We start from the raw sequence: 13705 nt of genomic DNA, 5'->3' as shown, positions 1-13705 counted from the left end.
GAAGCAGAAGACATTTTTGCTTTCAACCAGTGACCAGTCTGAACCACCCATTAAAACCAGTAAGAAGTCTGAACTGACCATTAAAACCAGTGACACATGAAGCCATATTCCCAGTATGAATTTAGTTGGAAGTTACTTTAAAACCAGTTTAAAACCTGAACACTTCCAGCAGGAAGATGTTCATGAAACTGGTGTAAAACCAGTGGCTCGCCCAGTTTAACCACTGCTTCAGCTCCAGCATTAATCCCAGTATAAACTGATGCAACAGGAGGATTATTTCCAGTATTCCCAGTTAAGTTTGTTGTGAAACTTAAAGGAGTTAAAAATCCACCACTCCCAGTCCAGTTCATACTGGTGGAAAGGCCCGGTTGTTCCCAGTAAAGCTCAGAACCAAACTGAGTAGAACCCAGTCTGAACCAGAACCAGTATAAATCCAGTTTAAGTCCAGTTAAAACTGGTTGTTAAAGGTCAGATTAACATATAAATGCCCCTCAGAGATCAATGACCTCATCACGGACTCAGACCCTCCCAGTGTTCCCAGTTAAACCGGGTCAGGACCCCTGCAGCTCTGCGTGGGAATCCCCTCGGCCCGCCGTCTCACAGGGGCGGGGGTCAGCGGGGCGGGGGGCGGACAGCGGACGCTTTGTCCTCCAACATTCCTCAGTTCACACACATTGGGAAGTTACACGCTGCACCCGAACGCCTCATGGAGGGAAAGCTCCGCTCAACACGCTGCACCCAAACGCCTCATGGAGGGAAAGCTCCTCTCAACACGCTGCACCTGAACGCCTCATGTTGTGTTTCCATCATGCAGGATTTTATTTGTTTGTGAGGAATTAATTCACCTCATGATGGTTAAACATCAGGAGCTGCTGAGTCACAACTAAAACGCTGAATCATTAGTTGCCATGGAGATCGTCTCCATGGCAACAACCTATAAGGTAGAGTGATGCTGTGGGTGAAGCCCACTCCTTCCAGCAGACAGGAGAAACTTCTGCAGGAGTCAGAACCTTAAACAGAACCTTGATGAACAGAACCAGAGTCAGAACCGGCTGCAGAGGTTCTGGACCCGATCCAGAAAAACTCCAGAATATTCCAGGAATCCAACATTTGGGATTAAAAGAAGCATCTGACAGATTTCTGTGACTGAACAGCTCTGACCTCAACACACACACACACATACACACACACACACACACACACACCCACACACACACACACACACCAGAAACCAACTGCTCTCTGTTTGGAATATCATCACATCCGCCTCTTTGTTCCCATTAATCCCAATAATCTGCTGGGTTTGGCCACACACACACACACACACACACTCAGTAATCTGGTTACGCAATCACCCTGCTGCACCGGCAACACCCCGTTACCACGGTAACCCAGCTCCTACCCAGCATGGCAGCGCCCTCTGGCTGGAACTCTGGGAACTGTCCCTCTGAGGGGACGCTGACGGTGCGGCGGAGGCTCCGGGCCCTGGAGGGGTCGGCCGGGGCGTCCTGGGGGTCCGCGGCCTGCGGAGGGGTCAGAGGTCAGAGGTCAGAGCGTGGCGGTGGGGGGGACAGGAAGGTGAAGGGTCAGAGCGAGGCGGACCTCCTCGTCCTTGTTGAGCAGGATGAGCTGGCTGTCTGTCAGGATGCAGAACCTCCGCTCCCAGGCGGCGCCGTCCGAGTACGGGCTCTGACCGCACGAGAAACGGTGGGCCGGTGGGCCCTTCACGTCTGGAGGGGAGGAGGAGGAGAGGAAGAGGAGGAGGGAGGAAGAGGAGGAGAGGAAGAGGAGGAGGAAGAGGAGGAGGAGAAAGAGGAAACACAGAAACTCATAAATGTTTGCAGATGATTCCCGTCTTTAGCATCTCATTCTGATCCTCACCGGAGAAATAAATGAATATCTGATGTTTCATCAATTGTGTCTTAATATTCCAAATAATTTCATGATTTTTCAGCACAAAAAACAAAAAATTTATAAATATGTGAAATTAAAATTAGACAAAAACCTCAAACCAAAATGTTTAGGAGTTATTATTGATGAGAAACAAACAGAAACATCAACAGAGTTTATTTTAGTAACTATTCTGTTCATTCAGTTTCATCCATTCATTTTCTAACACCTTGTTCCTAAAGGGTCAGGAGGAGCTGCTGCCTCTCCAGGTAACGTTTGGGGCGAGAGGCGGGGTCACCTGGACAGGTCACCTGGACAGGTCAAACTCTATTTCATCTAAAATATTAGAACTGATTTAAAATAAAACGATTCCTTCTACAGCTTCCGGTTTGGTTCTGAGCTTCGTCTCATAAAAACATTTTTTTTCTGTGATCGGCTCATTAAAGACGTTGATGGTTTTTAGTTTCCAGAGTTTGGAGCCTTAAAGGAGAAACGCGGCGGCAGAAAGAATCGATAAACCACTGAGGACAGCTTGATTCAAAACCATAAAAATCATCTTTTATTAAACAAAACAGAAACACGTAATAAACTAGATACTGTAAGTACCAGCAGGTCCAGAACGGATCCTACTGGTTCTGATGGCAGAGATCGACTCTCTGCTGTTTCCCCAAACGTAACATGGAAACATAACAAATCTGAAGACAAAATTTAAAAGTCCGACTTTTATTTATTAATATGCGAAGATCCACCGAGTCAAACGGCGACATCAGGAACCAACCCGACCCACTCTGGCCGGGTTTCTGTCCGACATCCGAACCCAAACTGCTGCGGGGGCAGCAGTTCTGATCGGGCGGTTCTGGACCAGGCGGTTCTGATCGGGCAGTTCTGATCAGGAGGTTCTGGACCAGGCGGTTCTGTTCTGGTTAGAGCAGCAGAGGAAGCTGCAGAGCTGCAGTTCCTCCAGCAGAGGGCGCCGTCGGATCAAAGGGCGACGATGATGGAAGGCGACGTGTCACAGTCGCCTCAGCAGAGGTCAAAGGTCACAGGGTTAGCGCAGCAGGGAGACCTGAGGACGGGCGGGCTGGCCCGGTTCTGATGGTTCTGATGGGCTCGTTAGACTGGAGACACTCAGGAGCTTCACAGAACCAACTACTGCAGGTTCTGGTAATCAAACAGAACCAGACAGAACCAAACAGAACCAGACAGAACCAAACAGAACCAGACTGAACCAAACAGAACCAGACTGAACCAAACAGAACCAGACTGAACCAGACAGAACTCTGAGCAGGAAGGACCGACAGGAACCGACAGAAACTCGTTTAAATCAAATCGTTTAATTTCTTTTCAGTTAAATAAAATAATTTAAACAGCAGGACATCAGGATCTGGTTCTGGACCCGGTCCGGTCCGCAGCAGAACCCGGCAGCAGCTGGGTCTGCGCTGTCAGCTGGTTATTTCTGGCTGAGCAATAATTCATCCACACCTGCTGCAGCCGGCACCACCAGAACCCGCTCCGGTTCTGCCTCCTGGGATTCCGGCCCGGATGATTAGCGGCTCCAAGGTCCGGTCCGGCAGCAGAGACGGACAAAGACAGGAAGGAGGACGGAGCGGCATCCTGCTGCTGAGACGGACCGAACCAGGTCCGATTCATCTGCACCGGGTCAGATTCTGGTCCGATTCATCTGAACCAAACACTGGCTGCAGAACAAAGCGGACCTGCTGTTGGTTCTCTGCAGTCGGGTCGGAACCGCTGGGACATAATACGTGCCGGTTAAGCCGCAGCGTTCCTCGGTCCGGAGGGAAACCGGACCCGGCCGAGCCTCCAGAGGGAATGTTCGGACCGGGCCGCCCACCTGTCCCCTCCGGGCATGTCTGCTATTCCTCTGAAGCCGGATGTCTGTTTGTGTTTACATGAAACTGGACCGGCACCAACTGGGATCAGGTTCTGGTTTCATTACTAGGCAGAACCAGAACCGGTCCAGACATCTGAAGCGGAGGAGGGAATAAAAACCTTCACCTGCAGCAGGGAAGCAGCAGCTGCTGGGTTTACCGGGTTCTGGTTCGGGTCCGATCCGCTCCAGGTGTTACCCGGCTCCCGGTAAACCTCCCAGCAGGATTCCCAGAGCGGACCGGAACCGGAGAGGAGTTCCCGAAGGGTTAACGGCTGCTGCACCGACGGGACAACAGAGAGGCTTTGTCTGCAGACCTGCACGTCGCCATGGCAACCTGTAAACACGGCAGCCCCCAGCCAATCAGGGCGCAGCTACATTACATCACCGCTTTATCAAGATGGGACCATTGAACTGGAGGCGGAACGACACACACACACGCACACACACACACACACACAGCGGTACAGAGCTGCTGCAGTTCTCTGATGAGTTTCAGAACCAGTCTGAACCTCAGACACCAGCTGAAGGTGAGGTTCTACTGGACCCGGTCCGGTGGTTCTGCTGTCCACCATGAGCTCAGCCTGTTACATGACCCGATGCCTGCTGAAGGTCCATTGGGCTGGTTCTGAACGCCCACACACACCTCTGAGACGATTCCAATCCAGACCAGTTCACAGGGAGACGGATCCAAATCCAGATCCAGATCCAAATCCAGTTCCAGTTCCAGATCCAGATCCAGATCCAGTTCCAGATCCAGATCCATCCTTCTGTCCATCCTAACATTCAGTAGGATGGACAGATCCTACTGTAGGACCATCCTCCTGATGGTCCGGTCGACCCGGTTCTGCTGGAACCAGGTCGACCGGGTGGAGCAGAACTCCATCATCTGTTCCACCTCCAGCTGCTGTGGTTCTGAGTCAAACCAACCTGTTCCCCTCCTGGCCTGTGGGGGCGCTGCACCAAGAACCACTGAAGGAAACGACACAAAAACCTCTGAAGACACTGAGAGCAACTTCCTTCTTCACCAGATGGAAACAAGATGGAGGCCTCAGATTTTAGTGGTTGGAGGATTTCTCTTTAGTCTTTGGCTAAAGACCAGGAGCCATTTCTGCTGCTAACGCTAGGCTAGCATGTTAGCTTTGGCATTTACCCAGAATGACCTGCACTGTAGTCCACTTCCTGCTTTTGGAGCGGTCTCCGGTCCGCTTGAAGTTCACATATGAAACCAAACCAGAGTTCACTTCAGTCGAACCCAGACCCAGGTCTGGAGGACCAGAGGTCAAAGGTCGATTAGCGTTCACACCTCACCAACCGGACCGGAGTTTGTAGGTGAACGGACTGGAGTGGGATGAAGCCTCAGACATTTTGAGCCAAATAAAAATGAACGAGTTCATCTTCATTCAAAACGTTTCCTGGTACCACGAGTCACCTGGTCCAGTTCAAGCTCATCTACAGAACTCAGACCAGAACCAACCAGAACCCACCAGGAAGGTTCATCACCAAATGATGAGACCACAACAGAACCTCTGCCTCTTCAACAGAACCAGGTAAACTCAAAGGTCTCTTCATGAATATTTCATGCAGAACAAATATCAGAACCTTTTCCTGCTGGTCTCTGTGGAACCCGGCAGCGGTTCTGTTTAATATTTAAACCTGCTGACTGCAGCAGCGTCTGCAGAGCCGGTTCTGCCCCTCGGCTGTCAGTCACTGGATGGGTGGGGGCTGGGGGGGCTTTCAGGGGTCAGAGGTCAATGGTGGCGTCGCCTCGGATCAGGCTGACGGGGGCAGCGGAGCAGAGAGAGCACGACAAAGAGCCGAGGGAGGCGAAGCAGAACCGGAGGCCACAGGACGGAGAACGCTGGTTCTGATCCGTTCCGGGTCCAACAAGCTGAGTTCTACTGGACCTCAGACTGATCCGCAGTCAGGTCACAGCCTGATCAGAGAAGAACAAACCCGACAGCAGGAATCCCAACGTTCCCACTGAACGTTCCCACCGGAGTCTGAAAGGTTGATGAGCCTCCCTTTGTTCTGCACGGGCTTTTATTCTGAAAGGATCATTTACATACAAAAGGACGAGTCACTCCTGGCTGGAATACCCAAACACTGGAATTCCTGCCAACATTCCCAGCTCCTTACAACCAGAACCTGGATCTACCAGAACCCAGAGTTACCAGAAGCCGGTTCTGCTGGACCCAGACTGCAGCAGCGTCCCAGGGCGGGCGGGTGGATGCTCGGTCAGCTCTGTCTTCGCTGACTCAGGCTTCTGTCTGTGAGAAGTGAGAACTCTGTGGTTTTTATTACCCAGCATGCACTGCGGCAGCCTGGAGAAAACTCTCACTGAGCGTCTCTGTTCACATGTTTACTAGAAGCCGACCCTGTTTTGACGCGTCAGACCTGCTGCAGGTTCTCATATCCTGATCTGGATCAGAACCAGAGGTTGTTGCTGAGCGGAGCATCATGTTAATGAGTGAAAACGGGTCAGAGCCCAGGACCGGCACGGACAGCGTCCAGCCAGACTGACGGCCATGACGGTTTGCCTCAGCCGCTCCCCACCTGACATACAGATTACAGCAAAACACAACATCCCCAAACTGCTCTGCATGTTCAGAACTTATCGCAGGTTTCACCACATCGCTCAGCCCGCTGCATTTCCTAACACACCCAACACAACCTTCACCAGTTCAGTCTATTTATAATCAGCAACAGCAGCTCATGTGAAGGTACTGTCCAATTACACCGAATCTACTTCAGTCCAAATAAACTGAAGACAACACAGTTAGCATGCTAACACAGGTAACATCAAAGACAGCAACACAATCATAACATCAGCGTAATAACATGCTAGCATTAGCATGGAAATACCCGACTTAACACGTCTAGTTCGCTAGAAGAATAACAAAGTAGCAAGAACCAGAACCAGTCCTGAATTATCCAGAGAAAATAGCAAACAACACAGTTAGCACACTGACATAGTATGGAAACGTTAGCATGCACAAAAGAAAACAGCATGCTAATATTAGTGCACCAAAGTTACCATCAAATACTAAACACTGCTAATGATAGCTAGCATCAGTGAGCTAATGTTATTAACCCTTTGAAGGAGACGTCTTCACAAAGCGGCCAACTGCGACGTGACAAAGGTCCAAACAACCTGTGAGCACGTTAACGTCTGTAGAGCTGGTCAAAACAACAGACAGCTGGTGGCCTAAACCCTGAAATATTTCATTTAGTCCATCTCACTGTAAAATGTAGGATGATGTGCAGCAGGCTGAAAACGGGAAAGGATGCAAACATCTGATGAGTAGAGAAGTTGGTGATGGACAGTCAATCACAAGGACTGGCAGCCCTGGGTGTATTTCTAGATTTGCAGTGAATACTTTTCCTCAAGATAAGAAGATCAATGTTCATAAACCTTATAGGAAAGTAAGATTAGTGAGATGCAATCAAATATTGCATCACGGACATTTAATTAGTATTAATTAGTAACCCTGGAGAAAATGACCCACCATTCAGTCCCACTCACAAACAAAACTGGTAAACATCTAGACTTTTGTCCAATTTAAGTTTGCTCTGGTGTACGGGGAAAGACCGTTTATGAGACAGTGGCATAAATTCAAGTAAAGTCAATGATTTGATCAAATCAACCAACGTCCGGAAAGAAAGTTAAGGACCGGTTTCCAAACCAATTATTCAATAAGCTCCAAGTATAGGTTCCACTTCCACAGATAAATCATCTCAACTAGAACAAGTAGCTGCTACATTAGCAAAAACGAGTTTGGTAAACAATCACAGCTGCTCCATTCAATACTCAAGTTCCTCACTTCCAACGTCAGTCATGGCGCCTCACATGATGAAGTGACAGTTGCAAAAGGTCAATGAAAAGACAACAGTTAGCTAACATTATCACGTAAATATGAACATGAAAAACTACCAAAACTTAACACAGCAGCTAATGTTAGCATCGATTGCATGCTAATCCAACTAAAAGAAAGAACAGTAAGCATGCTAACATTAGCGTAATAATTTGAACATGAGACGATCCTGGATGACAGAGTTAGCTGCAGCTACTCACCATGGCTGATCCAGGCTTCAACATCAGAAACAGGCTGATGTGTGCTGAACTACTTTCAGTTTATAACCATGCGCTCAATGGCCAGTCATGAAACACGTTGATATTTTTTTTACATTTTCAGAATGTCAACAATAGTCTGCAGGTTCCCTCCTTGTTATGGAAGCTCATATGGATCCAACACATTTAAGAGCCTCCTGATTACAGCCTGCAGTTTCTCTCCCAGTAAACACAAACATCGTTCAGCTCTGAGTCTTTCATGACTCATTCTAGGAGTTTAGCTTATCCAGAGCTACCTCTGTAGTTATGCTGCTACAGGCTCAGGCAGCTGCAGGACAAACTGACCACTTTTTCATAGAAACGCTGCCAACAGTCAACTGTTTAGCGGAGAAGACAGTAAGGCCCAAACAATCCCAGAATGCAATGCAGTGTGCCATTTCCCTGGTGAAAATATGAAAACAATGTTAATGTTAGCTGGAAAGGATAACACATGTAACATGCTACTATTACAAGGCTAATATAGACATGAAAGAAAGGAAGTCCACACAGCAGGCTAATGTTAGCATAAAGAGCTAGCATGCTATCATTAGCATGAAACGTTCTGGAAATACTAAAAATAGTTCTAGAAATACTACAATGTTGAACTAATCCACCAGGAACACAGAGAGCTGCAGCCGTCCAGTACAGAAAACCAGCAGAAAGTCTGGAGAACCAGTATGGAGAACCAGTATGAAGAACCAGTCTGGAGGACCAGTATGGAGAACCAGTCTGGAGAACCAGTCTGGAGAACCAGTCTGGAGAACCAGTCTGGAGGACCAGTATGGAGAACCAGTCAGTTTACAGCTGGAACTGAAAACATCACCAGTCCAACTTCCTGTCTGCTGCTGTGTCCAAATAAAACTCTGCAGCTGCTCAGCATGTTTCTCTACTTCCTGTTGTCGTTTAGTGATGATATTTCTGCAGAGCTTCATGCCTCCACAGTCAGAGCTAACAGAAGCTGTAATGTTTGTTCTTTCTGCCGGAACTGGACCGATCCGGACCTGCAGTGAGAGAAGCTTGGATCATTTGGAGGTTGAAGTGACTGAATCTGTTCGTCTCCCTGCAGAGAACCGTCACATGAGGAGGACATGTGAAACATGTGAAACCTCCGGCTGTTCTTCTCACATGGCGGTGTATCAGTGCAAATCAATTAAACCTTCTTCCAAATCCTCCACCCAACCAACGTTCCTCCTGAAGGAAAATCATCCCTCAGACTGAAACTGTTGGGTTGACCACATCCTGGATCCGGGGTCAGAGGTTAATCAGAGGAGGAGGAGAAGCTGGAAGTTTCAGGGCCAGTTTTGTGAAACTCTTCAGCCTCTGATCTGCCTGAACTCGATGATTTACGCTGTGTTTGCAACCTGCAGAGCGTGAAGGGCGAACAATGAGCCGATTTAAAGGGACGGTGTGTTCTGGCAGGTAAACACCACTGAGGTGTAGACAAACAGAGCCGCAGGAACACGTTCTGCCTCCAACAGCCACAAAACAAACCCAACATTCATGAACAGCTAAACCAGAAAATGATGGTGAAGAACCTAAACTACAACGTCCCACACTAACTGGTACCTGAACAGACCAGGAGACTTGCTGGGTGGGTCTCAGTAAGTGTGTCCAACCTGAAAGAGGTGAAGCTATATGAAGGTTAAAGGTCTGGATGGATCCCAGTATCCTGGAGGTCCTGTGTAGCAGAGGGGGTCTGGTATGTCCCACAGCAGCCCACTGGACAGGAACCACAGGACTCTGTGGAAGGATAACAGCCTCTTGTGGTCTGCAAACACTTGGTGAATGAGTGTTACCGGGTAGAGGACTTACAGTCCGCTGGGGCAATGGTTGGTTCATCTGCACAGATGGTGGGATCATTCACAGAGTGCTGGTTTGAAGGAAGACCTCAAACACTCGTCTGCCATCAACCAAATCTGCCAGACGTCAGTGTTTAACTTTGACATCGTCGATCAAAATGTGTTCAAAGTCAGGAAAAATGAACGTTCCAAGAGAAAACGTCCGTCTCATTCACGAAGAAACTCAAACTACAGATGGTAACGTCTTACTTCTATCTGGAAACATCCAGTAATTAAGAGAAAGTTGTTGAATTTTTTCCTCTTTTATGTGAATTTAAAACTTTTTGAACTATTAAGGAAGGTTTTGTTGTAGCCATTTCTGATTCTGCCACATTTCTAGAATAGAATAGAAATATACTTCATTGTCCCACAAAGGTGAAATTGTGGTTCACTACAGCAAAGTGACAGGAAGTCAAAGCAAGTAGATTCACACAAAGACAGAAATATAAAACATCCATGTAAAGACAAAGACTTTATTGGGAACAGAGATGTTTTAGAGACTATCAGCTGCTGGGAGGAAGGATCTCCTATAACGCTCCTTTGTGCACATAGGATGCAGAAGTCTGTCACCAGCTCACTGAGTTTACGATAAAATTATTTCATGGCAGAGCAACAGATAAAATCACCAGTTTCATCTGCATGCTGTGTGACATTCAATAGAAAATATAATTTAGAAGAAATTATCTTCTATTTTCTATGTTTTAAGAGGGAATAATGTAGAACACGGACAGATTGTGAAGGTCCCAACCTCTGCAACCCGGTTTGGTTCTGGTAATACCAGCCGAGGATGATTGTTTGGGTTTAACAAGGCGATCAGATAAACAGGAAGAGAGGAGAACCAATCAGCAGAGCTGATCGTTACACAAACAGCTAAACATGAAGCAGCTTCATTCTCCTACCGGACTCTGGTTCCGGCTCGTCTCTCAGAACCCGGCCGATCCGGCGGGACAGCGTACTGATGAAGCTGCTGACGGACGGCGCTCTGCGCTCGGCGTTCCTGAGCGGCGTTCTGTCCGAGCCGCCGGCGGCACCAGGTTCTGACATGGACCGGAAGAAGGGAATGATCCTGCGCAGAGATCCATGCTTGTCCGGATCCTGGTTCTGGTTCCGACGCCGGGGCAGAGTGCTGGTTTTGAGCAGGCCGAACAGCTGAGGGCGTTCCAGGTTCTGGTCTTCAGATGTTCTCCACTGGTATCGGTCCAATGGCTGCTCAGAACCAGGCTCAAACACCTTCCAGGGTTTTCTGTAGAGGTGCCTGCGGTACGGACCGGGCTGAACCGGGCCCTCGAGGCCCTCAGGGGGAGTTACACTCCCACTCATGGTCCAGACCGGATGGGCTCGGTTCAAGGCGCAGCGACTCCGCCGGTTCTACAGCCGGGTTCTAGATGGGTCATAATTCAAACCCAACAGCAGGGCTCTGGTCCAAACTCGACGGCGCTGGGCCCTCAGGTCGTCGTCATGCTGCCGTTTCTCAACAGGCAGCCAGCGAGCGAGCGTCTTCCTGGGAGGAAGTCAGTCAGAGGAAGAGCAAGCCTCAGCCAATCACAGGGCAGCAGACTGTAAACCAGCAGACTGTGGTTTCCTGCCTGAAGAAAATCTGGTTTATGGCTCCGCACCCTGATCAGAACCGCTCAGGCTCTGAACCAGTTCACTCCAGGGTCCGGCTTCTCCCTAGTTCTGGTCCACAGAGTCCGGAACCAATGAAGAGCAGGGCTTCCACAGGAAACCACAACCCAGGGTGCTTTTACCTCAGCAGCGATGGTTTCGTCACACCACCATGTTTCCACTGATCTGCTGTGTGAAAGAGTGTGTGTGTGTGTGTGTGTGTGTGTGTAGGATTATTAATAAAACAGGAACCGAGAGCTGACACACATCTGATAACCTTCTTTATTTACACACATGTATCATCTCAGTCCCTCTGCTGCTTCTCCAGAAGATTTTTCTTGAAATGAAACTGGATTTAGAAACCACAGCGACTCCAGTTCAGCAGACCTCCACCTGATACCCGAGGGTTGGAGAAGTCTTGGTGTAATCAATCAATCAATCAATCAAATTTTATTTGTATAGCACATTTCAGCAGCAAGGCATTTCAAAGTGCTTTACATCATTACAAACACAGAAACACAATGCAATATAGAATCAATCATTAAGTCAAGTTCCATCAATAAATTTGTAATTGATTACATTTCAAATACAATTCTAAACAGGTGGGTTTTCAGTTGAGATTTAAAAGAAGTCAGTGTTTCAGCTGTTTTACAGTTTTCTGGAAGTTAGTTCCAAATTTGTGGTGCATAGATGCTGAAAGCTGCTTCTCCTCGTTTGGTTCTGGTTCTGGGGATGCAGAGCAGAACCAGAACCAGAACCTGAGAGGTCTGGAAGGTTGATACAACAACAGCAGATCTGTAATGTATTGTGGTGCTAAGCCGTTCAGTGATTTATAAACTAACAACAGTATTTTAAAGTCTATTCTTTGAGCTACAGGGAGCCAGTGGAGGGACTTTAAAACTGGTGTTATGTGCTCTATCTTCCTGGTTTTAGTGAGAACGCCAGCAGCAGCATTCTGGATCAGCTGCAGCTGTTTGATTGATTTGTTGGACAGACCTGTGAAGACGCTGTTGCAATAATCAATACGACTGAAGATGAAGGCATGGATGAGTTTCTCTAGATCTGGCTGAGACATTAGTCCTTTAGTATAAGGCGACCAAAGCCAGCGGCTGGTCCAGAGGCGTTCCCCGGGTCCAGAGGCGTTACCCAGGTCCAGAGGCGTTTCCCGGGTCCAGAGGCGTTCCCCGGGTCCAGAGGCGTTTCCCGGGTCCAGAGGCGTTCCCCGGCTGGTCCAGAGGCGTTTCCCGGCTGGTCTATTCCCTCTGCTTCTCACTCTTTGACAGTTATTATGATGCGTAACCGTGGTAACAAGGTATTGTTTTTACAACTGGGTCCAGTTTGCATTAGCATCTCAGAAGCTGAAATAATTCCTGAACTTTGACCCCAAGTCCCAGAGGAATTCAAAAGGATGAGAGAGAGAAGGAGGAAGTTCAACTCATCTCAGAGCGAATCCCCTACTCCAACATCTCTCTGCCTGGCTTTCTAATGGCAGGGCAGAGATTTTGAGCCGTTAGTCATGTCATGCAACAGTCTTCAGTAAGAGGCCAATTCAAATTCACTACGATACTGACTGCTACATGAGATCCTTACTGCCCACAGCATCGCCATCCACAGCAACTCTTTGTAGACACATTGACTTTCCGATTGGGATAAAAAAAAAAAAGGGTTTATAAATTTTATTTCTTCACATCAACATCATGATGGCTTTTAACAGCAGAACATCTAACATCTCCTGAAACTGGGGTGGAATAACTGCAGCTTTTAAAGGCTGAACAGACGTTCTGAAATATTTGAGGAGATATGAGGAAGGGGCTCTAGCAGAGATCCAGACCTGGGTTTCCCAACCAGCCCTCCAGCAATCCCAGTTGACCCTCCAGGTGTCCCAGTTGACCCTCCGGCTGTCCCAGTTGACCCTCCGGCAGTCCCAGTTGACCCTCCAGGTGTCCCAGTTGACCCTCCGGCTGTCCCAGTTGACCCTCCGGCAGTCCCAGTTGACCCACCAGGTGTCCCAGTCGACCCTCCAGGTGTCCCAGTCGACAATCCAGGTGTCCCAGTCGACAATCCAGGTGTCCCAGTTGACCCACCAGGTGTCCCAGTCTACCCTCCAGGTGTCCCAGTCGACAATCCAGGTGTCCCAGTTGACCCACCAGGTGTCCCAGTGGACAATCCAGGTGTCCCAGTAGACCCACCGGGTGTCCCAGTCGACCCTCCGGGTGTCCCAGTCGACCCTCTGGCTGTCCCAGTTGACCCTCCAGGTGTCCCAGTTGACCCTCCAGGTGTCCCAGTCGACCCTCCAGGTGTCCCAGTCGACCCTCCAGGTGTCCTGTGGGGCTGGAACAGGTGGAGTTGTGAAAAGCTCTCTGCTCACTGACC

At 48.8% G+C, this 13705-nt stretch overlaps 1 protein-coding gene across 9 annotated transcripts in view; it reads right to left on the bottom strand.

The window, feature by feature from the left end:
• Positions 1 to 13705, bottom strand: part of rasal2 (RAS protein activator like 2) — a 48367-nt gene that overhangs the window by 27102 nt on the left and 7560 nt on the right. For 2 of the 9 annotated variants that reach the window (XM_032564372.1, XM_032564376.1), the window contains exons 1-3: positions 10627 to 11296; positions 1603 to 1730; positions 1403 to 1523 (exon numbers count right to left, since the gene is read on the bottom strand). In XM_032564372.1, the coding sequence (XP_032420263.1) occupies positions 1403 to 1523; positions 1603 to 1730; positions 10627 to 11047 (670 nt within the window). In that variant the 5' untranslated portion in view covers positions 11048 to 11296. Of the gene's footprint in view, positions 1 to 1402; positions 1524 to 1602; positions 1731 to 9505; positions 9820 to 10626; positions 11306 to 13705 lie in introns of those variants that run through there. The other 7 variants (XM_032564378.1, XM_032564371.1, XM_032564373.1 and 4 more) reach the window with 7 other exon arrangements.

The sequence above is a fragment of the Xiphophorus hellerii genome, chromosome 6 (assembly GCF_003331165.1).
Source record: "Xiphophorus hellerii strain 12219 chromosome 6, Xiphophorus_hellerii-4.1, whole genome shotgun sequence".
NCBI classification, from domain to species: domain Eukaryota; kingdom Metazoa; phylum Chordata; class Actinopteri; order Cyprinodontiformes; family Poeciliidae; genus Xiphophorus; species Xiphophorus hellerii.
The sequence above is the reverse complement of the archived record's forward strand: the minus strand, read 5'-3'. Positions and strand labels throughout refer to the sequence as shown.